This window comes from Pygocentrus nattereri, chromosome 29, assembly GCF_015220715.1.
Source record: "Pygocentrus nattereri isolate fPygNat1 chromosome 29, fPygNat1.pri, whole genome shotgun sequence".
In the NCBI taxonomy this organism is placed as follows: Eukaryota; Metazoa; Chordata; class Actinopteri; order Characiformes; family Serrasalmidae; genus Pygocentrus; species Pygocentrus nattereri.
Genome location: NC_051239.1, coordinates 21006569 through 21032467, shown reverse-complemented (window position 1 = coordinate 21032467; position 25899 = coordinate 21006569). Strand labels below are relative to the sequence as shown.

The 25899-nt window shown below is 40.4% G+C and overlaps 1 protein-coding gene across 6 annotated transcripts in view; it reads left to right on the top strand.

Annotated features, from left to right (window-relative positions):
* Positions 1–273: 273 nt before the first annotated feature.
* Positions 274–25899, top strand: part of gapvd1 (GTPase activating protein and VPS9 domains 1) — a 73620-nt gene continuing 47994 nt past the window's right edge. For 5 of the 6 annotated variants that reach the window (XM_037536072.1, XM_037536076.1, XM_037536075.1 and 2 more), the window contains exons 1-4: positions 2948–3131; positions 18774–18987; positions 19660–19927; positions 20130–20705. In XM_037536072.1, the coding sequence (XP_037391969.1) occupies positions 18803–18987; positions 19660–19927; positions 20130–20705 (1029 nt within the window). In that variant the 5' untranslated portion in view covers positions 2948–3131; positions 18774–18802. Of the gene's footprint in view, positions 293–2947; positions 3132–18773; positions 18988–19659; positions 19928–20129; positions 20706–25899 lie in introns of those variants that run through there. The other variant, XM_037536071.1, reaches the window with a different exon arrangement.

The window sequence follows — 25899 nt, the reverse complement described above, 5'->3', positions numbered from 1 at the left end:
GACTCAGGTCTGTTCTGGGTGAGGGAACCCTGGAATTTTGGAAAATCATGCCTGTGGAGAAGTATCCCAGTGTAAAACAAGCTGCACTGAAGCTCCTATCAATGTTCAACCTATGTTTGTGAATCAGTATTTTCCACTCTGAACATGTGAAATCAGAGCATCGCTCTATTCTTATTGATACACATGTGAAAGAACTGCTTTGAGTAGCACCGAGTGAATACAAGCCAGATTTGAAATGGATTGTGGGAAACAAAGAATGCCAGAAGTACCACTAAACTCATCTACATGACAGGTAGGAAAATGGGTTTAAAAACTATAAGTGTTTGTGTAAATACAGCCTGTGGCTCCTAGTAGTAATGAGCATTTTTTCTGGCTCTTGGTGTCTGAAAGGTTGGCCACCCCTGCCCTACAAAATGTCTGTTTATACAGAAACGGTGGTGCGTTGAACCATTGTTGTACCATTACACAGGCTTTGTAACTATGGCAGCTGAGAAGGCAATTCTTGGTGTCCTGCTAGAGTATTCTATTAAGAAAACTTTACAGTAAAATACTCATGATAAACATTTTCTGTTGTCTTCTTGCTTGCACTAAGCTGCAGTGGCCGCCTTTGTAGAGGACTTTATTAGAATCCATCGTGTACACTGCCTTTTTACTACAGCCGGGTTTATATAACCGTGCTGCTATTTGCTGACTAACTCTTTAAATGAGAGAGAACTCAAGGAAAGTTGCACACTGTTTCAGCAAAACCTGTCATTCAACCTGGAAACTGTATCGAAACAGGGCATCACATTTTGAGATTCAAGTGCCGCAGGTGTGTAGGGTCGGGAAATTGTTGAATTTATGGTGCGATGATATTATGGTGCGAAATAGTGAAGTAAAACATAATAAAGAGTGGAATAGCCCATGCAAACTATGTAGGACTGTTGCAGTGAGTTGATAGACAGTTACACGCTACTAAAGGGAATGAAGTTCACATGTCAAGGTCACACACAGCCCAGCAAACCCAACTTTGTCACAACCTGATTTAAGTAACGTTGCCATATGGCCCATGTGTCAAACACAAGGCCCGCGGGCCAGATCAGGCCCACAGCGCAGTCCTATCTGACCCACAAAATTATTTTAATTTTAGCTTGCTTCACAACAAGCTGCACTACAGTCCCCAGCATGCACTGCAATGCAATGTGCGCTCTGCCTCTCCTGCCCCAACAACACATAACAGAAAGATGATATAACAGAAGGATCGCAGCGATCCACTAGTCTTTGTGATGTTTATGTGTAGATATGGCCATGTGGTTGGTGAGGCAAGAGAACTTGCTGATGTGGCTGTTTTCCTCTGGTTTTATATTGAGCTTATTTCATTTGATAGTCTATTCAGTGGGTCTTAACTTGATGTGGTAGTTATTTATTTACAATAATGGTTAATGCTTTGTAGCTAGGTAAGTTGTAGCATTCCTTTGTTCATGTATTCATAATAGATTAACGTTAGTACCTTCTTATGTGTTAGCTTCTTATTTGCCAGTTAGCTTTTTTATTTGCTTGTTTTCCACCTTAAGTGGTTCATCAGCCACCTTGTTGTTCAAATTTTCCCATTCCACCTTAAATGGTGCAGCTTTAGGCACCAGAAACTGGCGAATAGAAGCCAACTTCTGTTTTGTCCTTCTTTCTGTGTTTTGTAGGAAGGTATTTTATTTGTATGTGTATTAACATTAAAAGTGATTCACACATTTATGGATTTGCTGATGTGTATGAGATAATGTTTTTACCAGAGTTCATGCGAAACTCGGTTTATAATGTCAGGTGCAGACTGAGTACTTTTCTGCTGGTCCGGATGGCTGATTAAGAATTAGTCTATGCAACCTAGAATAATCTATGTCTGAGGATTATAACTAACCAAATTTTGTGAAAAATGGAAAGTAAGGAAGTTGTGGCTGATTTAATCCTGAGAACTCATCACCTCTCAGTACAGGTGAATTTGTTCACAAGTGGATCTTGACTGCCCCAACATTGCGGATGTGCAGACGTATCGCCTCAGACAGAGAACGACAGACAATGAGGCACCTAGGTGTGTATATCTATTGTTGTGACAATGTACTGACAATGTGGTCACTGTGTTGTCACAGTGTTGCACCCAAAGCAGCACTCAGTGGCTACACTGTGACTAGAACATAATGTGATGTTCACTGGCATTGGACAACTTTCATAATATTTTGTTGGATATATACATATGTCAGGACATTCATGCATAGAAATGCTTGAGGCACAGGTGTATATATATATATATATGTATATATATATATATATATATATATATATATATATATATATATATATAATAGCCCTGCGATGGACTGGTGACCTGACCTGTCCAGGGTGTATCCTTCCTTCCGCCTGATGGCAGCTGGGATAGGCTCCAGTACCCCCACAACCCCGTGACCCTGAGGGAGAAGCGGCTTAGAAATTGTGTGTGTGTGTATCTATCTATCTATCTATCTATCTATCTATCTATCTATCTATCTATCTATCTATCTATCTATCTATCTATCTATCTATCGACGTTGTCAAAGCAGAAGGGCATGCAGTGTAATTTACATTCTCGAATTTGGCAAATCAAAGTGAAAATAATGATAACATATTTTTACTTCTTACTAGATTAACAGGCAGTATGCTAAATTCACATGAATGACCAAACTCGAGTTAGCTTTTATTTTTTGTGTGGCTCGAGCGCCACCTGCTGATGACTGCACGGTACTTCACATGAACGAGTGGTCCTATTTATTCATCACCCTGCTTTTATGGTAATAGTAACACAAAACCAAACTGCATCTCCCCGGTAGTTTAGTAAGGGGCTGATTAGACAGGCGATACTTAGTTACGCGCTCAGTGACTTGATTTTTATTTATGAACAAACAGGCTCTGTTTCACGGCGCGTGTGCGCATGCGGACTCGAGTCTCCCGGCGATGACATTTGCGGTTGTGAGGCTGCTGGTAGCATAACAGGGTGCTTGCTAGCTCTTCTAGCTAAACCTTGGTCTGTAAACGGGCTCTGGTAGGACCTTGGGGTACGGATCACGGGATTACACCTAACTGTAAATACATAACCAACGGCATATCACAAACGGTCACATTTTTGGGTAAGTGAAGATGTTTTGTGGTGGTCAGCTTGCAGGGCTTGTCGTCAGTCCTGTTGCTAAACCACTGCTAGCGGTAGGAGCTAGTTAGCTAAGCTAGCTAATTGTGTTTTCTTTCGAAGACGCTGTTGTGGTTTTTAGTCACATACTAACAAACGGCGCTGCTTACAACAGCGTTATAAGTGCACTAGCAGCCATAGCTAGTTAGCTGGCTAACCAAACGGGGTATCTAAACGTTGTTTGGGGAGCTTTAGTCGTTACACGCAGATGTATTTTGCTGTGCTTTTGCGCTGTTGTCCAGGTCACCTCCGCGTAAAATAAGTGCAGTATAATCAGCTGCTTAATCCGTTCATATGGTGCACTCGCGTTATTTGTTAGCTACAATACTCGAACACGCAGGCCAGCTAGCCAGATAACTCTTAGCTAGGCAAAAACTGACATTTAACCCACCGTTTTCCGGTTAGCTGGTCGATATGACTCGTAAAGTTGTTTTCAGCCGCTGCTGGTTGCTAAGCTAACGCTACGTTGGGTTGCGTGCTAATGCTTGTTAGCTGGCTAGCACGGTGTAATTGCACAGCTAACAGCGCAAGGCGAGGCGATATCAGGCGGCAGCTAACCGTGTACGCTATTCTGCAGCTACACAGTCCAGCAGCGCATTCAGGAACCCTGACCTACACTATCTGACATGTATGCTTTGGGGTACCGTTCGTTATTACCATTTAATGCGCACCCCCGTCTGAATAAAGGATTAAGAAACCCACTGGGAAATGATCTAGCTAGGTTAACTAGCTAGCTAACGGCCGGCCAGCCAGTTTGTGAGGTTAGCTAGTCACCCGCTTTGTCAGCGAGTCAGTTGGATAGTGATACGATTTATAAAGAGCTTGGTTGTAGCATTTCTACCTGCCTGGTAAGATGTTTATTCCACCGTCCTTAATTTTAGCTCTCTTACTGCTTTTTTCCCCGACATAATGAAAGTGAATCAACAAGCTACGTCCTAGCTTGCGGGGTGTCAGGATGCGCTCATGAGTTGTTCTTGGGACCATCTTCAAGAATTGCCTACATAAACTTCGACTGTAATGATCGTGAGAGTTGAGCTTAATCGCGACATAAGTTTAGGGTCGGGAGTGTAAGCAACGCTTCTGCTGTTGTAAGTGAAAAGTGGTAGGGCCCATTGAATTCACTTACACAGATGGGGGCTTTGCACTTAATGCTGTGATGACTCGAGCATAGCTTAGTGAAGAGTTGGTCTGTTTCACTGTTAAAAATGAAAGATTAAGATGATGATTTTTAATGGCAGTATTATTAGCTGTGAAACATGGGCTGTATTTTTTGATAGCCAAACGATTTCTAAAATACCAGTGCCATATCTTTCTGTCATGCATGTGTGTAAATAGGTTTAGTTTGTGGAATAATTTATTTATTATGAGAACTTTATGCTGTCTGGGAATTTTGTCCCCCCCCCCAAATATAAAGTATGTATACACTGATCTCTTTAGAGCGGTTGTTTGTTGCATTGTTAAATGAATGCTTTGTATGAAGAGCAGAATCTGCAATCCAGTAATCCAGGTAGCACCAGTCATGCAAAAGAGCTCTGCTGTGGACAGATCAAGATCAACCCAAGGAAATGTTTTTTTCAGCGCAGATATAGTTCCTTAACCGCTTTGTCGTATACTCCTGCTGCAGTGATGTTTTAAACCATGCCTTGATCTGGAATCGCAGATGGATAGATGACTTTTGAAGATGAATAAAAGAGTAAGATGATGTAGTGAAATGACAAGAGTTCAGTTCAGGAACATTTACGTGGAAGACAAGATGCCGTACGTCATCGGTTTATGCAGTGAGCAACATGTTTTTTTTTCTTCTTGTCATGTAAGCAAGGGTTTGTTTGGCCTGTGCATGAAAGCTAATGGTGAGGTCAAGCTGGCTTTGTTTCTGAAAGAGTCAAGAGTTAGGAAGTGTGATGGCCAAGAGGATGTGGCTGTGGTGTGTGTATGTTCTTTCACACACACACATGCACACCCATGCTCAAAACAGGCTTAAAGGGGAAGCAGTGACCATCAACTTGATTTTTCCTGGCATTGCTATGTGAGTATTTAGCACAACGCAGGAGAGGACTCCCTAATATTCCTGGAATGGAATGTACCAGCAAACACTAACTAACTAAACTCTGTATTTATGAGAGAGATGCATCTACTAAAGCGTAGGGCATAAATATGCTGGTACTTGCTGATATTGCCTCTAAAAAAAAAAAAAAAAAAATCACTAGTCTTTAACCGAGGGCTTGTTTGTTGTGCTGTGAATAGGAGGGGTTCTAGGAACCAGTTCCACTATGGAATTGGATCTACATGAGTCTGTTAGTATCTTGTTGCTAGGTGCATTTTAATTTTGAATGTACTGGTTCATAGCTATAATTAAACTCCTATAGAGGTGTGAAGAAACGTACATTTCTCAATACATATTGTGTTTTTGAAAGATTGTGATTGTAATTTGGCAGCGTTCACTTTGCTTTTGTTTTTTGATTTTTGCCGAAACAAGACCACAGTGCCTGATGAACGCATAGTTAATGCAAACAATTATTTTTTGGACAAAAACATTTAAATACAAAGTGCATCATTTATTTGTGTGTGAAGAAACCTAAATAATAACCTAAATAGAATAATTGAAGAATATAATACAAGTGAAGAACTTAACTTTAAGCTAGCTTTAAACATCACTATTGCATTAGTTGTTTGTAGGTATTTGAATTTATTTGATTTGCATTTAACCTTAAGCAGTTTAAAAATCATAAATGTTACAGACATTTTTGTCACCTGTAAATATAGCACTGCTTAATGCAGAAACCTAATAAACTGCTTTACAAATACACCCCCCTCCCATTAACTCCACAGTGGTATTGGTGATATCTGCTTGTACCTCTATGAAATTTGCATGTTTGTGGCGGCTTGTGTGTGCGCAAAAAACATGTCCAAAACTTTTGAAAGGCTTATTATTCAGTAATCATTACTAGCAGCCATAATTGAGTGATTAGTTGGATCAGGTGTGTTTGCGGAAGGGACATTAAAATGTTCAGAGCAGGACAAATGCTGGGAACCACTGGATTATTTGATTTACATTTGATTGCATCTGATTAAACCATAGCAGCATTAAATGTAATGTCTCAACTTTTCTGTTTTGTTCCTGGTTATTTTAAGGCATCTTCGTGTATTTTCTAAGGTAGGCATATTACTTACTTCAACAGTAAAACAATTCATCCACCAGAGGCAGTAGTGATTTTTAACACAATCAGCTGACATTCAGAGAGAAATTGTTGTCCTTGCATAAGGGCTCACCTCCCCTCTGCCTTACTGTAATTGGAGATAAGCCCTTGAACTAGTGTAGCAAACCTAATGATAAGGTTACTGTGATGTCTGGTGATGCAGTCATGGGTGAGCTGGAGGTTCCAGTGTTCAAGGATCCTGATCCTGGATCCTAAATGCCTTAGGCCTGTTGCTCAAGAGGTCTCGAATCCAGTTCCAGAATGAGTTCAGGTCCTAGTGAGTGTAGTTTGCTGACTAGCTTCTGGGCTGTCATAGTATTGAATACTGAGCTGAAGTCGATTGTCCAAGTGTGCCGGGCCAGATGATATGGCTTATAGCATTCTCTATGGAGTGGTTTTGCTTGTTGGCATATCAGTGGTGGTCTAATGTAGGTGGAATGGAGTCTTTAATGTGAGCCATGAAGAACCACTCAAAGCACTTAAGAACAGTTGAGGTAAGTGCAGTGGGCCAGTAATCATTAAGGCATGTGACTGTGGAGTTCTTTGGCACTTGGATGATGATGATGGCTGATTTGAAACGGGTCAGGAGCACAGACTACGACAGAGATGTTGAGCCTAGTTGGTTGATGAACTCCTTAAATATGCAACTCGGATGACTGCTGGGATGGCAAACTTGCTTGGGTTCACCCCATCACAGTTCTCTTGATGTCAGCTGCAGTCAGAGACAGCACCTTGTCCTCACAGGGAGGTGTGATCCTCTCTGTTGCTTTAGTGTTGGATATTTCAGATCGAGCATATATGGTACTGTTGTTGATGCAGGTAAGGTGATTTGTGCTCTTATAGTCAGTGGTAGTTTGAACACCCACTACATATGTTATGGGTTGTTGTTTGTGAAATGTTCTTGGAATTCTATAGCAGATGAGGCCTTAGCTTTCCTTATACTGCTGGTGAGGTAGATCCTAGCAGCCCTGAGAGCCATTCTGTCACTTTATCTCTGTGCAGTGTTACTTTAAGCGAGGAACAGTCCAAGCATTTAGCCAGGTCGTCTTCTTTGGTTGTGTAGTAACTGCTCAAACGATCATTACATCATCCACGCACTTGTTTAGTAGCTATTGGCAGGTGAAGCATATATTGAACGAATTGGGAATGCTGTTGTGAAGCCGTGTTTCAATCGGAAAACTTAGTCAGTCAGAGCCTGAGAAAGTCAGTTTTGGAAAAGTTATGGAATTCCTAGAACTGTCCCAAAAACCTTTTTTGGTCTTTAGAGCTGCTGCAGTAACCAACAGTGAATATTAGAAACTTTACCCTGAAGGGGATGGCAGCTTTTTTTTAGTGAACTAGATGTCAGGCGCTCGAGCTAAGATGGAATATATTTCCACATGTTAGCAGTGCAGTTAAGAACTGTAAGTGCAGTGCAAGAATGTGCTGACAGAATAGATTATGGTGTCGTCGGAGCACATTGTACAACCCAGTTTTTTCCAAAATAGGTTGGAATGCTGTACAAAATGTGCCCTAACTGTTGCTATTGAATGAATGTGGCAGTTGAGCAGTTTAACTTAACTGGTGCCATTAGTTCACAATTGGCTGTTGGAGTTGCTTAGACTCTGTTTCAGAATGGTTCAAATAAACAAGTGCCTAAATGATTAAGTCAGTAAATAAATAAACAAACAAATTAATAAAGTTGTGCAGCCCGGTCTGTGAGAAGTCTGCCAATCGATAACTTGTGAAATTTTCAGTGGTCAGTCAGTCATCCGTGAAGTGGAAGAGTCCTTGACCAAACAAAGGTACTGAAATAGCTTTCGGTATGAGTTCTCTGACCAGGGAATATTTTTGTCATGTTCTACCGCCACTTGCTCAAATTGTCTGTTTGAGGTGGAGGTAGAAGTGCTTTTGTATGTATTTTATTGTTTTAAGGAGTGTACCTCCACTGTCTTTGTTCAGCTGTGTTACTAAGCACTGTCATTTTGATGGGTCTTTGTGTTTCCAGTCATGATTTATTCACTACCTTCTCAGACTCAACAGTTCTAATGGTCTGAAAGACTGTTTGGGTCTCATCTGCTCTCTAAACTTAAAAACAAACCAGTTGAGCTGGGGGTATCATTCTGAAGAGTTCCGGGGGTGAGTATCCAGTGGTGTGGGAAATTGTTATATATATATATATATATATATATATATATATATATATATATATATATATATATATATATATATATATAGTTGTACAAACTCATCTTAGTATTCAATGCACATAATTAATTAATTTAAAAAAAGTGTTGAAATGGGACAAAATGACAGTTGGAAATTATTAAAATGTTTCAGAAAATACTTTGACAGGAGTCATATATTTAGGCAGGGTCACCCAAGTATAATGTGTGGAAAATACTATATTTGCGTTTATTAGTATGTGGATTTGTAAACTTATGAACTGATAACAAATATAATTCATTTTGCTCTGAACCTATGAAAGGGTAGAATGCTTAGTCTTGCAGTGTTGATTTACCTGCTGTAGTGCTGTCTGCTCTAATCTGCTTCAGCTTTTCACAAGGAGAAGTGAAAAGGGGACCTTGATCTAGTTCCCAGTGCCTCTAGAAAGTGAGCCTTGCACACTGGGTGGCTAAAAATGGCACAGGCCCCCTCCAGGACCCAAAAAGAGAAACATGGATTGAGGGTTTTGGCCATGTAGTTGTGCATAGTAAACAGTGTTAATCTATGTACTGCGGTGATGCTCTGCGAAATACATGCTGTACACTGTAGCCTAGTGCCTCTGATCCAGCAGCTCTTATCGCCAGTGTGTAAGTAACATAGGTCACAGTTTGTTTTTGTTTAATGGGATGCTCAGATGCAAAGCAGTGTATTTGACATTGTCATTTATTAAGGTGGAACTATAAAGTACCATCAGTACCATAAAGACACTGGCTACGGTGTTAAGGTTGCACAATTTAGCAAGAGCATTTATGTTGGACATACTCTAGATTACTTTTCAAAGTACTGTCTACCCTAGAGTGAGGTTAACCTAAAGAGGGCAACAGTTCACCTATAGAGTCACCTATGTGAGCAGATAGTAAAAGAAAATAAACAAATATGGCTAAAGGCTCCAGAGGAATAGCTCTAAGAACATTTTCTCAAAACTAACGATAAAGTAGTCAACGATGCAAGTTTGACCTGTCTTTGAATGGATGCACATGTGTGGACAAGCACCTGAAAAGAAAACATCATGGTGTCGGTAACAAAACCTTTGCAGTCAGTTGTCATTTACTTGCCGCTTTCTCCATTCCCATGTCTGGTAGTTCTAGCAAACTGTGTAATCACATGTAATCACAACTGGAAATGAATTTTCTGAATGGGCTAACCTTAACATTAGCCTTATGAAAACTGCTGAAGCATATCATATTAAAGTTCTGATGCTGGTAATTGGAAAATTGTAAGCCATATCATTTTCTGTTCATTAGAAGTGTTTGACAGACTACCTCGAAGAACTGTTAAACATTTGGCAGCTCATCCTGTCACAACTTTGCAAATATTAGTAAGATCCTGTTCCTGTTCACACAGCTCATCTGTTAAAATGTCAGACTCACACATTAAAACACAATGATGCTGTGACCTAAAGAGCTTTACTATTAAAATAAATCTTTGTTTAATTTCTTTTTTAGATATTGCTCATCACTTACAGTAGCTGTAACTTATGATCCGGTTTCAATATTTTGATTTGCACATTATTTTTTTTTAGTAGTATTTTGTTGTTATACTTACATAGAAGTTTTGTTGAAAGTATTGCTTTGGTGAATTTTTTTTCCCTTTCTAATTTGCATAAAATTCTGACATTTTCCACATAGCACAGATGTACTGAATCAGCCAAGACATGCTTGATGTCCAAATTTAGCTTTTTTAGTTTAGTGCTGGACCTAAACCAGCCATTAGGGGTGTACTTTGTGTACTTCTGGTGCCGGTCCCAAGCCCAGATAAATGGTGAGGGTTGCGTCAGGAAGGGCATCCGGCGTAAAACTTGTGCCAAAACTATCATGCGGATCAAAAATATGATTGCAATACCGGATCGGTCGAGGCCCGGGTTAACAACGACCGCCTACGGTGCTGTTGACCAGCAGGGTGCCGGTGGAAATTGGACTATTGTGGGTCGAAGACCATCAAAGAGGAGAGGAGGAAGGCAGGCTAGAAGGCAGCGAGAGAGAAGGAAAGGCAGGAGTGTGGAGGTTAGAGTAGGGACTCTGAACATAGGGACAATGACTGGTAAAGGCAGAGAGCTTGCAGACATGATGGAGAGAAGGAAGGTAGATATTCTGTGTGTTCAGGAGACCAGATGGAAAGGAAGCAAGGCCAGGAACATTGGAGGTGGTTTCAAACTGTTCTATCATGGTGTAGAGAGGAAGAGAAATGGAGTAGGGATAATCCTAAAGGAACAGCTTGTGAAAAGTGTTCTGGATGTAAAGAGAGTGTCAGACAGCATCATGAGCCTGAAGTTGGAGGTTGATGGTGTAATTTTGAATGTGGTCAGTTCATATGCACCACAGGTTGGTTGTCACTTCGTTGTCAGAGGAGAAAGAGGAATTTTGGAGAAAGATGCATGAAGTGGTAGATGGTGTCCCTAGAGAGGAGAGATTGGTGATTGGTGCAGACTTCAATGGACATGATGGTGAAGGGAAGGGGATGAAGAGGTGCTGGGTATGTATGGTGTGAAAGGCAGAAATGCAGAAGGTCAGATGGTTGTAGATTTTGCAAAGAGAATGGAAATGGCTGTGATGAACACATTTTCAGAAGAGGGAAGAACACAGGGTGACATACAAGAGTGGAGGGAGATGCACACAGGTGGATTATATCCTTAGCAGGAGATGCCACCTAAAGGAGATTGGAGATTGTAAAGTGGTACCAGGGGAAAGTGTAGCAAGGCAGCATAGGGTGGCTGTCTGTAAAATGAGATTAGAAACAAAGAAGAGGAAGAGAGTGAAGACAGAGCCAGATTAGATGCTGGAAGCTGAAGGAGGAGGATGGTTGCAGGCAGTTCAGGGAAAAATTGCAACAGGCCATTGGGGGCAGTGAGGAGCTACCTGAGAACTGGGAAACTACAGCTAAGGTGGTGAGAGAAACTGGCAAGAATGTGTTGGGTGTTTCGTCTGGTCAGAGGAAAGAAGACAAGGAAAGTTGGTGGTGGAATGAGGAAGTCCAGGAGAGTATTCAGAAGAAGAAGGCAGCTAAGAAAAAGTGGGATAACCAGAGAGATGAAGGAAGTAGGCAGGAGTTCTGTGAGGCTAGTCGCATAGCGAAAAGAATGGTGGCAAAGGCAAAGGCTCAGGCCTATGATGAGCTGTATGAGAGGCTGGACAGTAAAGAAGGAGTGAAGGACTTGTATCGTTTGGCTAAACAGAGAGATAGAGCTGGAAAGGATGTACAGCAGGTTAGGCTGATAAAGGATAGAGAGGGAAATGTACTAGTGAGTGAACAGAGAGTGTTGAGTAGATGGAAGGAGGACTTTGAAGAACTAATGAATGAGGAAAACGAGAGAGAGAGGAGAACAACGGGGGGAGAGATAGTGGATCAGGAAGTGCAGAGAATTAGTAAGGTGGAAGTGAGGGCAGCTTTAAAAAGGATGAAGAATGGAAAGGCAGTTGGTCCAGATGACATACCTGTGGAGGTATGGAGATGTTTAGGAGAGAAGGCAGTGGACTTTTTAACCAGGTTGTTTAACAAAATCCTGGAGAGTGAGAGGATGCCTGATGAGTGGAGAAGCAGTGTACTGGTCCCCATTTTTAAGAACAAGGGTGATGTGCAGAGCTGCAGTAACTACAGAGGTATAAAGTTGATGAGCCACACCATGAAGGTATGGGAAAGAGTTGTTGAAGCAAGGCAAAGGCGAGAGGTCCAGATCAGTGAACAGCAGTTTGGTTTCATGCCCAGAAAGAGCACCACTGATGCAATTTTTGCATTGAGAGTGTTGGTAGAGAAGTACAGAGAAGGTCAGAAGGAGCTGCATTGTGTCTTTGTGGATCTAGAGAAGGCAGATGATAGGGTGCCAAGACAGGAACTGTGGTACTGTATGAGGAAGTCAGGTGTAGCTGAAAAGTATGTTAGGGTGGTGCAGGACATGTATGAGGATGATACATGTAGTATCATAGTGAAACAGTGGTGAGGTGTGCAGTTGGAGTGACAAATGGTTTCAAGGTGAAGGTAGGGTTACATCAGGGATCAGCTTTGAGCCCCTTCTTGTTTGCAATGGTGATGGACAGGCTGACAGATGAGGTCAGGCAGGAGGCTCCATGGACCATGATGTTTGCAGATGACATTGTAATCTGTGGTGAGAGTAGAGAGCAGGTGGAAGAGAATCTGGAGAGGTGGAGGTTTGCACTGGAGAGGAGAGGAATGAAGGTCGGTAGAGACCAGACGGAATACATGTGTGTGAATGAGAGGGAGGCAGGTGGAAAGGTGAAGATGCAAGGAGTAGAGGTCGTAAAGGTGGATGACTTCAAATATCTTGGGTCAACCATCCAGAGCAATGGACAGTGTAGAAAAGAGGTGAAGAGGGTGCAGGCAGGATGGAGTGGGTGGAGACGGGTGTCAGGGCTGATGTGTGACAGAAGGATAGCAGCAAGAGTGAAAGGGAAGGTTTACAAGACAGTAGTGCGTCCTGCTATGATGTACGGTTTGGAGACTGTGGCTCTGTCTAAAAGACAGGAGGCTGAGCTGGAGGTGGCGGAGATGAAGATGCTGAGATTTTTTCGTTGGGAGTGACAAGGATGTACAAGATTAGAAATGAGCAGATCAGAGGGACAGTGAAGGTGGAGCAGTTTGGAGATAAAGCCAGAGAGGCCAGGTTGAGATGGTTTGGACATGTGTTGAGGAGGAATAGTGGATATATTGGGCAAAGAATGTTGGAGATGGAGCTGCCAGGTAGAAGGAGAAGAGGTAGACCTCAGGGAAGGTTTATGGAGTAGTTAAGGTGGACATGGAGATGGTTGGTGTGAAAATAGAGGAGGCAGTGGATAGGGCAAGATGGAGGCAGGTGATCCGCTGTGGCGACCCCTAAAGGGAGCAGCCGAAAGAAGAGGAGTTTAGTGCTGGACCTGTGCAAGTAATGTTGTCAGCAAACACTAGAATAGTAAATGCTCAAAAAATCAGTCAAACTTCATTTGGGTCTTCATTACGGTCACACAGATCGTCAGTGAACTATAAAAATGAACAGAACATCACTGTGTAGCTTAACTCTGTTAGCAGAGGATTTTTAGTGATGTAGAGTTTTTAGGCATGTGTTGTGCTGAATTTTGCCTCTATATAGGCATATGGATGCTAGATCACACTCAAAACTTGTGTTGTTTCTGTAATTAAAAAATAAATTTGGGGCAGTCGTGGGCTGGAGGTTAGGGAACTGGCCTTGTGACCAGAAGGTTGCCGGTTCAATCCCCAGTGCAGACAGTCCATGACTGAGGTGTCCTTGAGCAAGACACCTAACCCCCAATTGCTCCCCTGGTGCTGTGGATAGGGCTGCCCACCGCTCCAGGCAAGTGTGCTCACTGCCCCCTAGTGTGTGTGTATTCACTAGTGTGTATGTGGTGTTTCTCTTCACGGATGGGTTAAATGCAGAGGTGGAATTTCCCCGGTTGTGTGACTAAAAAAAGTATCACTTAACACTGAATTTAAAAACTTGTGCTATATCTGTAAGTAAAAAACAAAGAGCTTTGGTGTGTACAAAGTTGGCGCTATTTCTTAGAGCACTTCATCTCTAGTTTTTTTATTTATTTTTTTTTTATTTTAAAGAGCTCCCACATGTGCATTTGGGAAAGCCTCTGGTGCTGGTCCATTTATTGATTTTTGCATCCAGTTGCTCCCCTTTCAGTCTGTTTCTCAGGTCATTTTTGATCAGCAAAAAAAACAGAACTTGGCTCTATATTTACTATAATAATAATTGATATATGTATAGTACTTAAAGATAGATTCGTTTAACCTGCTGATATTTGAAAGATCTCTCTCTGTTTACACTGGAGTTACGGACCAGCAGTGCTGCAACACGCATCTTTTCCACTGCACTGGCCAGCAGTTGTATGATCTGAGCATGCACTTGTCCTTCAGAGATAAGGCAAGGTAGGGCAAAAGAGCATACAGTGTAACTGAAACGTAAACGGATGTCAAAATAAACAACTGCATAGACAGATGAGACTGAAATCAATTTATATTAATATAATTAAAAATTATGTTGATTTTCTCTTCCTCTTCTTCACACCATATTCTTTTAAAATATTTTGAATACTCATAACTACAAAATGCCTGAAAAATGAGTAGTCTAACTCAGGTAAAATTAGTCTGTTCTCCCATAGCCTGCAGAGAAAACAAATTATAATCATTCTTATGTTTAGTTGTGTGCACAAATTTACTTATGTAAAAAGACAAAATCCAAAGTGCAAGTTTCTTTTTATATTTTGTAACTGATCAATCGTAAATTTTTCAAGTGAAGATGTGCTGAATAAAATCTTGTAGCTACCGACACAGTGCAGTTGGCGCTTTCTTTCACTGAATGTGATGCTACAATCAGAGACCAATTACACAGTAAGGAGAGAAAATAGGAGTTGCTTTGCCTCGTTTATGCTTGTGAAATATCCACTGTGTTCATGTCTTCTAACATAATACCACAGAACATCTCACTTTCTCTGTTTGAGTTTCTTTGCAGAGCATGTGTGATTATCAGTAGGCAATGCTATTGTTTTCTGGGATGGACAAAAATATGTAAGAAAAATATTCAAATGGGTCACCAATAAACTTTGGTGGTTGTTATTAAATTCGGGAGGCCAGCCCAAGTATAGTCTATGTGGGAATAACTGGGTTTGACCACACAGATGAATCCAAAGCTGACATTTTAAAAATGTGTCTTTGATAGACTGAAATATGTTTTTACATTATCAGGCTGTGTTGTGTCCTCATGTACATCTTCTGACTGTATCTGAAGCTTTATATTAAAAAATACAATGGCAGGAAAGAGCACTGCACCACTAAAGAGCTGTAGTCATTTAGAGTGGTTTGATGTGAAATGCTGTATGTTAGATAAACATACTGACTTAGAATAGTTTACTGTTGGTGTAATTAGTTTTTTGCAGTATTGTGGTTAAGGTTGCAAGGGTCACTTTGTGTGCAGGACCATTGTTCCTCCTCCACCAAACTTTACAGTTTGTACTATACATCCTCCTGGAAGCTCAGATTTGCTGCTCCGGTTTCCAATGCTGGTGTGCTTTACACCACCCCAGCTGATGCTGGGAATTGTGCATGGTGACTGATGTTTGACTGCTTGTGCATCAAAACCTACCTAATCTATGAAGCTCCTGATGAATACTTCTTCTTGTAGCCTTACCTCCAGGTGACAGACTGTTTTGTAAAGCCCATCTGGCCACCCACTTTGCCCCTGTGCTGTTCTTGCTCCTAGATGTTTCCAATTCCAAATAAAAGGTGGCATCCTATGCCAATGCCAGTGCCATGATGAAAGTTAGTAAGCTCCTCAGTATGAAGATTTGCTGTAATGGGAGCTTGGTCGGAAGCAGTTGATGGAGCGGATAATCTTATAGAGTTAGACGGGAGGAAGTTACTCTTTGGCCTTTTGATCTAGCTCTGGGGTGAATGCAGACCTTCTAATATCTACAAACATGTTAGTTTTTTGTGATTTAGAACGTTCTCGAGTCTTGTGATGTGAAATGTAAATGAAGGAGCATTTTTATACATGCCACGGTGCTCTGTCAGATGTCACTCGCTCAGTTATGTCATGACATACATTTGTTTGGAGCCATCCACACTCATTTAGTTTTTAGTTTATACTCTGCATGGACAAGAACACAATAGGCGTTTGATCATCTACATAAGTAGGAATATCATTCACAGTAATGTTAGAGAGGTACACAGTTAAGGAACCTGTGTCCTCTGAGGCATTTTTCTGAGAGAAAATGTGACTTTTGTGATTTTTATTAAGACCATAAGCCAAATGCAATAATACATTTTCCTTCTGTTGTTCTGTATTCTATCTTGCGTTGTTCCGTTCATTCTCCAAACTGCTGAGTGAGAACGCTGCTAGCTTCCAAATCCTTCTGCCCTGTAAAACCCGTAGTGTCACCATTTGCCTAACCTTGTCATGAAGTACTGTTGGATATTATCCATGGCATGTGGCCACGCTGTGCAGTGAAGTTTAGTTAGATTTTTAATGTCAGTATTGGAGGACAAATGGTGGACACTAATTTTAAGTTTAGAAAATAGTAAAATAATGTGGAATTTCTGTGCTTTAATTGTGTAAATCGATCAAATATAGAGAAGAAACCTGTATTTTTTTTTTTTTTTTTTATCTACCTGCCAGATTAGAGTGTTTGTAAAGGGAAACCATAGTAACCAGTATGGTTGAGCCAAAATATTCAAGTAGTCCTGCAGGTCTAAAGGTTTGTTTTTGATTATTAGCTTTGTTGTAACATTATGCATTCTAGTATTTAAGAAGCATTTGATGCCTGAACTCTGTTCTCCACTAGGGGTAGTGTAAAATAACATTTGTTTAGTCCAGTGTAGGAAACTGTACAAAGACTGCTGCAGCCATCTACAGGCCATCATCTTCAGGATGAGACGTGACACACCACGTATAGCGCAAAGGAAGCAGTGTGGAAGAACAATCATAAAAATCAAGCTCATTTTATATTCTACTCATACAGATTTATGTGGATCAAACTCTGAGCATAAGTTAGGAGGTGTAAGTTATGAGGTGACTACGTTTGTAAGATTAGCGAAGTTAACTAGGTAACAAACATTTAAATTTATAGAAATTTTTTTTTTTAATCTTAAATTTTACTGAACTGCCCCTAATAACAGTGGTTGTATAATTCACTGTACCTGACTGGAAAAGCTACACGAATTCCAACCTACCTGTTCAGAAAAAGGATCACTGGATGCAACAGAGAGACAACAGTTAGAAGCATGCACTGATGTTTTCCTGTCTCAGACATTTGATATCTCTGTTTTGCAGTGCGTTCTATGTGGTATAGCAGTTTGTACTGTTCGTTTTTGTCTAGTGTGTTGTAGCATCTAGACAACTGTGGTCATCTTTCTATGCATCCTTTAGATTACATTCATTGACCAAAAGGTGCAAAACTGTTCCCTGGTGGACCATAGAGTTTAGGTTTGACATGGTTTTTAGATATGGGAATGTATAATGTTAGAGAGAAGCTATTGTATCAATATAACAATATAGTTTTTAGTTTGCCCTACTTTAATTCAAAGTTTACTTTCAGAATGTCTATGAATATGGGGGTAAAAATATCTATGTACAGTACTGGGTGAAAGTTTTAGGTGTCTAAGCAAATTTTTAAACAATTGACCTCAGCAGTGAGTTTATCACAATATACATTAGAATAAAGTCATATTCATAATTCAAATAAACAAAAATATTTTTCCATATTGTCCATATTTTTCCTTGATGCCTTCACAGCCGCCACAGAGACTTGTTAATATCATCAATTACATCATGAGCACAGTTTACTGAAGCTGGAAATGGTTAAACAAACACACTAACATCCCTAAAACCACTAATATGTTTTATATATACACACGCGCGCACACACACACACACATACATACATATATATATACATGTGTGTGTGTGCGCGTGTGTATATATAAAACATATTAGTGGTTTTAGGGATGTTAGTGTGTTTGTTTGTGTGTGTAAATAAATATATAAATATAAATAAAATCATTATTAATGTTCTATACATTTTGTTTATTCAAATATTAACACACTTCTCAGCAAATGAACACAAACGACACAAATAAATAGATTTTGAAAATGTGTCTAAATAAAAGCATTTTTTACATTTACTGGAATGTTATTGGTCTCATATTGGATTCCATTAATTTGATAAGATTGTTAGCTGTCCTAGTGTCCTCTCTGTGTGGAGTTTGCATGTTCTCCCCGTGTCTGCATGGGTTTCCTCCCACAGTCCAAAGACATGCAGTCAGGCCAATTGGACGTGTTACATTGCCCCTAGGTGTGAGTGACTGTCTGTCTCTGTCTGTCTGCCCTGCGATGGACTGGCGACCTGTCCAGGGTGTATCCTGCCTTCCGCCCGAAGACTGCTGGGATAGGCTCCAGCACCCCCCCGCGACCCTGACGGAGAAGCGGCATAGAAAATGGATGGATGGATGGATGGATGTTAGCTGTCCTGATAATTATTAAATATTATTGAGTTCTCACTTTTCTTAAACTCAAGTAAAGTCGTATTTTTAGAATAATATTTTTAGTATTTCTTCTGTTTCCCAGCATTTTAGCAGTTTTGTTGGCCTCTGTCAATTAGCTCTTATTTTTCAGTAGCTCTTTTCACCTGAAGTTCTTTGTGTATGTAATGTTTGTACATTTACTCTGTCTTCAACAGTAAGTTCCTTTCTGTGGCTCAACTGAAAGATGGTGAAGCCAGACATCCACACTCTGGCCCACCACCTGAAGCAAGAAAGGCTGTATGTGGCTTCAGAGAAGCAGCTTATCCAACGGCTCAATGGTGAGGTGCTGAAGACAGCAGAGAAGTTGTATCGTGCAGCCTGGATAGCCAAGCAACAAAGGATTAACCTCGACCGCCTCATCCTCACAAGGTAAAACTACCTCAACTGAATGAATTAATCTGAACAACTGAAAATGTAAAACTAACTATTTGCAATTTTTCATTCTTCAGTCCTGCCTTACTTTGTTGCTGTTATTGGCATCAAGCTTTCAGCTAGCTGCAGGCCATGGTTTTTGGTACACTGTATTGCCAAAAATATTGACTCACCCATTGAATTCAGGTTTTCCAATCACTTCCATGGCCACAAGTGTATAAAACCAAGCACCTCGGCATGTAGACTGAAAGAATGGGTCGCTCCCAGGAGCTCAGTGAATTCCACTGTGCAACAGTCTTGAAATTTCCTCACTACTAAATATTCCACAGTCAACTGTCAGTGGTATTATAAGAAAGTGGAAGCGTAATAAGAGTACGCATGTGCTGAGAAATTTGATTACTGAGCTAAAATCCAGCTCTCTCTATCATATTTCTTAATTGGATTTCTACACCTCATTCTAGTCTAAGAAATCAGAGTATGCTATTTACGTCAGCATTTGAGTAATTGATAACTGCAGAAATCAAGTTATGATTGAATGAATGCATGAATGAGTGCATGTAAACGGAGCGTTTCAGACAGCATGCAGCGTATTTGTAACTATTCCATGTAATCTTAAATCTGTAAGCTTAAATTAGAGTATAAAAGGCATATTTAATTTCTTTCCCACAGTGTGGAGGCCTCCCCAGCTGAATGCTGTCAGCATGCTAAGGTTTTAGAGGACACACAGTTTGTGGATGGCTATAAGACCCTGGGCTTTCAGGAGAGCATCTATGGAGAGTTTGTTGGGAGGCTGAGGGAGAATCCACGGCTGGTAGCCTCCTGTCTTGTTGCTGGAGAGAGGCTAAACCAGGAACATGCACAAGGAGTGATCCATACAGTTTTTACCTCTCTTTATGGCAACTGCATAATGCAAGAGGATGAGAGCTACTTGCTACAGGTAGGTACAGAGTACACATCTTAATGGAATGTATTATTATTATTCTTATTTTATGCAGTGCACTTCTTCTCCTTTCTCGTATAGAGAATGAATATTGCTGTTTGTTTTGTTGTTAGTCGATATTCCTGGTTGTTTTAAACTTTAAAGCTTTGGCTGAAAATTACATCTGCTTTGACTGAAAGAGTTCTGCCTGTATGCCTAGGTCCTGCGTTACCTGATTGAATTTGAGCTTAAGGAGAGTGAAAACCCTCGTCGTCTACTGCGACGGGGCACGTGTGCCTTTAGTATCCTTTTCAAGCTTTTCTCTGAGGGCCTGTACTCTGCCAAACTCTTCCTCACTGCCACTTTACATGAGCCCATTATGCAGCTGCTGGTGGAGGATGAGGACCACCTGGAAACTGACCCAGCAAAGCTGACTGAGCGATTTACTCCAGCCCAACAAGAACGCCTGTTTGGGGAGAAGGGCTCCGATACTTACCGTCAAAAGGTACAGGCAGCTGTGGAAGCCAACGAAGCCAAGCTAGTGGCCCTGGTCAACTCCTTTATTGGCTACCTGAAGCAGAATACCTACTGCTTCCCTCAGAGTCTGCGCTGGATTGTGTCTCAGATGTACAAGACACTAGCACGGGTGGAGAGGCTGGATGTCAGTGAAGTGAAAACCATGTGCACAGACCTGCTGCTGACCTGCTTCATCTGTCCAGCCATTGTGAATCCTGAACAGTATGGAATCATCTCTGATGCTCCCATCAATGAAGTGGCACGCTTTAATCTCATGCAGGTAGAGTTTATCATGCTAGTATGTTTCACTGAACATTATATGTTACAGGTTACAGTTTTGCTAGGTGTTTAGGCAACATTGATTTGCCTATACATTTATATGTTTAGCAGATGTTCTTATCCAGAGTAACATTAGTATCACTACAGCTACAATAGTGTGGCAGTAGTGACAGAATTCAGTATTACAGTATTCTCAAAATATCATGGTGTCAGACAAGTTTGAATTTATAAACTTAATGACCCTGTGCTTGCTGAGTATTGCTCCTCTATGCTAAAAAAGTCTTACAAACCTGATTAATCTTGTTTTGACTGGCCTGTCACCAAAAAAAAGTTACCCAATATTGTCAGCATTATCCAGACAGAAACACATTTCTGAAAAGGGAACGTTTGTGTTTTAAACTAGAAATTGGACTGATCTGATCTTATATTGGTATCGGGTCCAATATTGACCTCATTAACTCATCAGATATTGGACAGCAAGGGCTGATCCACTTACTGATCCATATTCCAGTCCGCAGCTTGCACTGGACCATAAACCCGCCATAACGTAAGACATGTCGCTGATTAATTCCACAACATGCCGTGAACCTGTGCCAACTTCAGTCTGTCCTTGAGTTAGCAGATTAGATTAGCTGTTGTTTGAGTAAATGTTTGTTTGGAGAGAGTTTTAGAGATGCCAAAAAGCAAGACCGCTACTTGTAATGTGTGTAAAGCTGGGGTGCCGAGGGGTGGAAGATCGGTTGCAGTTTTATTTTAGAATAACCTGAAGCTCCCTACAAAAGTTGTATATTGCCGTTAAGATAAGATAAACATAAAGATATATATATATATATATATACACACACACACACACACACACACACACACACATAATGTATAAAGTGCCTTGTATAGAGTGACGTGTAGGGGTGATATAGTGGAGGCACTGATTCAGTACAGCAGCAATAAATAAGTGGACATGAAGTGCCATTGCAGTGATTGTCTAATTGGAGTTTAAGAGTCTTACGGCTTCAGGGAAGAAGCCGTTCCTCAGTCTGGTTGTTTTACTCTTAATGCTCCACAACCTCCTACCTGAGGGGACCGGGACAAAAAGTGTATGTGTTGGATGAGTGGGGTCCTTCATGATGCCAGTGGCCCTTTTCCTGCATCTGGAGGTGTACATGTCCATGGTGGTGGGAAGGCTGACTCCAACAGTGCAGCCTGTGTAGTTATCTGTCAGGTTGTGAACACAATGAGAGAAGTGCATAAAATAGTAAATAATAAATAAAGACTACTAATGCTGATTACAAACTGCTTGACATAAGGAATTTTTATGTATTAAATCATGCCTAAAATGATCATGATCGCAGATACCTTATTTTTGAGTGCAAGGGGAGCATTTTTTTTCCCCAATTCTAAAATGTGTTAACTATCAAAGCTATAATCATTTGTACACTTTGTATGTTAGTAAAGACCGTTGCTGCTATATTCATTGTTCTTAACATCTTTGAAGTGTCTGGTTATGAATAAGGCATTATTTTGGCATGACTACACTGTGTTAAGGCTGCGGAGCATATTCCGAGCAAAAAACCATAATATCCCAAGGCATTATATCCTCTGCTCTGACCCCGCAGCGGAACACCCTGTGCTCAATCCAGTTAAATAGGATGAATTACGCACTCTCTCGGTGAAGATGAAGTGAGCTTCTTATTCGCCAGCTTCTTGTTAGAATTTTCCTATTTCATCTTGAGTGCTGTGGCAGTTATATGCTTGTGCCTCTGGCACAGAATAGACCCACTGCCAGTTTTAAAGTGGAATGGAAAAATCCGAATCAGCTCATTTTCAGCTTTATCGAGAGAGTGCATAAATTCACCCCGTTTAACCCGGATTGAGTGCTGGGTAGGATGTAAATGCTGAATAAAATGGGACTTCTTTTGCTTCAAGCTTGAACACTCGAACACCCTCTTATTCCTGGCCATTATTCATTATTTTAGCAGAAGCTGTTTTGACAGTTCTGAATTTTTGAATGTCAATGTCAAGAAATATTCAGTGTAGGAATACTTGGGTATCAATTGAACATTTTCTGCTGCCCTCTGCATTGCTATCTTTTGTCTCTTGGAGAGGACAGTGCTTTATATTGAGTGGTACTTTTTAGTTCAAATAAACCCTTAACAGATTTTCAGTAACATATATCAATGATGTAGCAGCATTGAAGTATCTGAAAACATCCAACAGATTATCAAAATGTTACCATTATATTTTCAGTACCTGATTACATTATTGGGAAATATATTATGATTATAACTATATTTTTCTAATGGATGATATAATAACTTTATCTGATGACCTAACTTCATGTGTATTATTAGTCCACATTCTACAATTTGTGCATTAAACTTAAAAATATTGTCACTGTACCTTCAGCAAGTATCAAAGAGTATTCTGTATCTTAAGTATGCTGCGCTAAGACTGAGTGATAACTAAAAATAATTAGCACACTAATTCCTTGTCAAAAATCACAATTATCGATAACATAATAGCTGTTTTTTTTACTGTAGCAGGCAGCTTGAGCTGAAGTCAGCATTCAGCATTCGTTTTCGATTCCGTTCGGGTAAAGTAAACTAAGGGCAACCTCTGTGGTAAAGACAGCATTGCAGTAGCAGAGAGAAATGACAAAGGCAGTTAACAAACCTCTCTCTTGCTCTCTCTCTCTTGCTCTCTCTCTCTTGCTCTCTCTCTCTTGCTCTCTCTCTCTTGCTCTCTCTCTCTTGCTCTCTCTCTCTTGCTCTCTCTCTCTTGCTCTCTCCCTCTTGCTCTCTCCCTCTTGCTCTCTCTCTCTTGCTCTCTCTCTCTTGCTCTCTCTCTCTTGCGCTCTCCCTCTTGCGCTCTCTCTCTTGCGCTCTCTCTCTTGCTCTCTCTCTCTTGCTCTCTCTCTCTTGCTCTCTCTCTCTTGCTCTCTCTCTCTTGCTCTCTCTCTCTTGCTCTCTCTCTCTTGCTCTCTCTCTCTTGCTCTCTCTCTTGCTCTCTCCCTCTTGCTCTCTCCCTCTTGCTCTCTCTCTTGCTCTCTCTCTTGCTCTCTCTCTTGCTCTCTCTCTCTTGCTCTCTCTCTTGCTCTCTCTCTTGCTCTCTCTCTTGCTCTCTCCCTCTTGCTCTCTCTCCCTCTTGCTCTCTCTCCCTCTTGCTCTCTCTCTCTCTTGCTCTCTCTCTCTCTTGCGCTCTCTCTCTCTTGCGCTCTCTCTCTCTTGCGCTCTCTCTCTTGCTCTCTGTGTGTGTGGCCTATTCTTCTTATCCTTTAACATTACTAATCTTGCATGCATAGAGCCGATGACAAGAACAGTGAGGCAGCCAGAAGTCATTACATTTATATGAGAGGCAGTTATGATGGTGTGAATGCTTTGAGACAACTGTGTCATGATCAAGTTTTAACAAAGTCAGTTTAATTGTTAAGTCTTTCTAGTCAGCTGGACTGTTGAAATAAAAAGTTCAATTTACAGATCTGATTTTGAAAAAGACATTTTGTGAAATGCTGTAAAAACAAGAATCCGTGTTAATAGAATATTCATATTTTTGTGAAACATTCCACAATAAACAGGTGAATTGGTAACAGGTATGTGGATCATGATTAGATGGGTGACTTCCATCCATCCATCCATCATCTAAGCCGCTTCTGAGATATATATATATATATATATAAGTACCATTGATGCAGAGATTTCAGAGAGACCAGCTGCAATCAAGACAGGCTTTTTCTGGGATGTCCATGGTTATTTCAGCAAGAAAATGCCAGGCCTCATTCTGTATGTGCTACAACAGCATGACTTCGTAGACACAGTGTGGGTGATTTGAATGGCCTACCTACAGTCCATATCTGTGTACTGAAAATATATGGCACATCATGAAGCCTTGCAAAAGTTGTTATAAGAATTAATAGTGAAATCACTATTACTTTTGTAAATTGTTGGAAAAATAATGCTTGAAAACTGTTAATGTGTAGTGTTAACAGAATTTTTTTTAACTGATTAGCAGCGTGTTTCAGTATTGCAATACATCTGAATGCAGCTTCTCTCAGGAATAGACCTTTAATAGTGGTATAGTACAGAATACTCCAACATAAAAATTAAATAAATCAAGAAGATGGCACAGACAAGGCGTGCCATAGTTGACTAACATTTTTATACCGACATATGAACATCATTACATTTTATTACGTTTTTGATTAAATGAAGTGCACAATTTTCTTGCAACTCTGGGTGTTGTTGAATTATTGCAATAATGTGTTCTACTTAAGTTTCATTATTTTCATTTTGCACTTTGCACATTAGTGAATGGTAATTTTTGTGCTGTTGAATATGTATAGAAGTATCTAGAATTCCCACTAAATGGAAGTGCACACATATTTGGGGTTCAAGCACGCAGTGTGTACAACACCATTAGAATTGTCGAGATCTTTATTATTTTTCTGTCCTAAAATGATCTGGCCAGACCAAACCAAAGGTAATAGGGACATGAAACTTGATCATGAGGTTACCTCTCATTACTCAGGTGGCCTTTTACATTTAGTAACTCCTAAAGGAACACTTTAGACACAAAATCCTTTTTATCCTTGGGGCAAGCCAAACTAATTTGCAGTTTTTAACGTTTTGCTCCCCCTTCTTAGATTTTTCATAAAATTGCATAATATGCAAAGCCTGCTTTTGTGAACTGGTCCTAGGATTTTTACAGTCCTTTCCCATCCTCCCATCCTCATGTAATTCATGTCAGAAATTCAGAAAAGCCTGAAACTTATTTTGAAAATTATTTTTAAAAGTTGCCTTTTTGTACAATATGCTAATTAATCTTTCTAAAATAATTCATATAAATTTAAAAATTCTAAACCCAAGACTCCTCTGTCCAAAAAAAACTAAATAGCCTTGTTTAGGAGTAGATTCTGAGGTAGCCTATGAATTATGATGTGCCTACATCATTAGGGGGCGCTGCAACTGTTAAATAACGGTTTCTCAGCATCCATACATCTCAGCAAGCAAGTTGAAATTTTGCAAAGAACATCTGTCACACAGACTACAAGTGAATATGTAAGGACAGTGTATTAAAATTTATGGGCATCATCAGCCGGTCAGCTTTCAGCTGGCATTTGATAGGCTTATCATTGACCAATCATGATGAATTGAACGGTGTGTCTATTTAGGCACTTTGTAACTGTACATTTTCAAAGGATT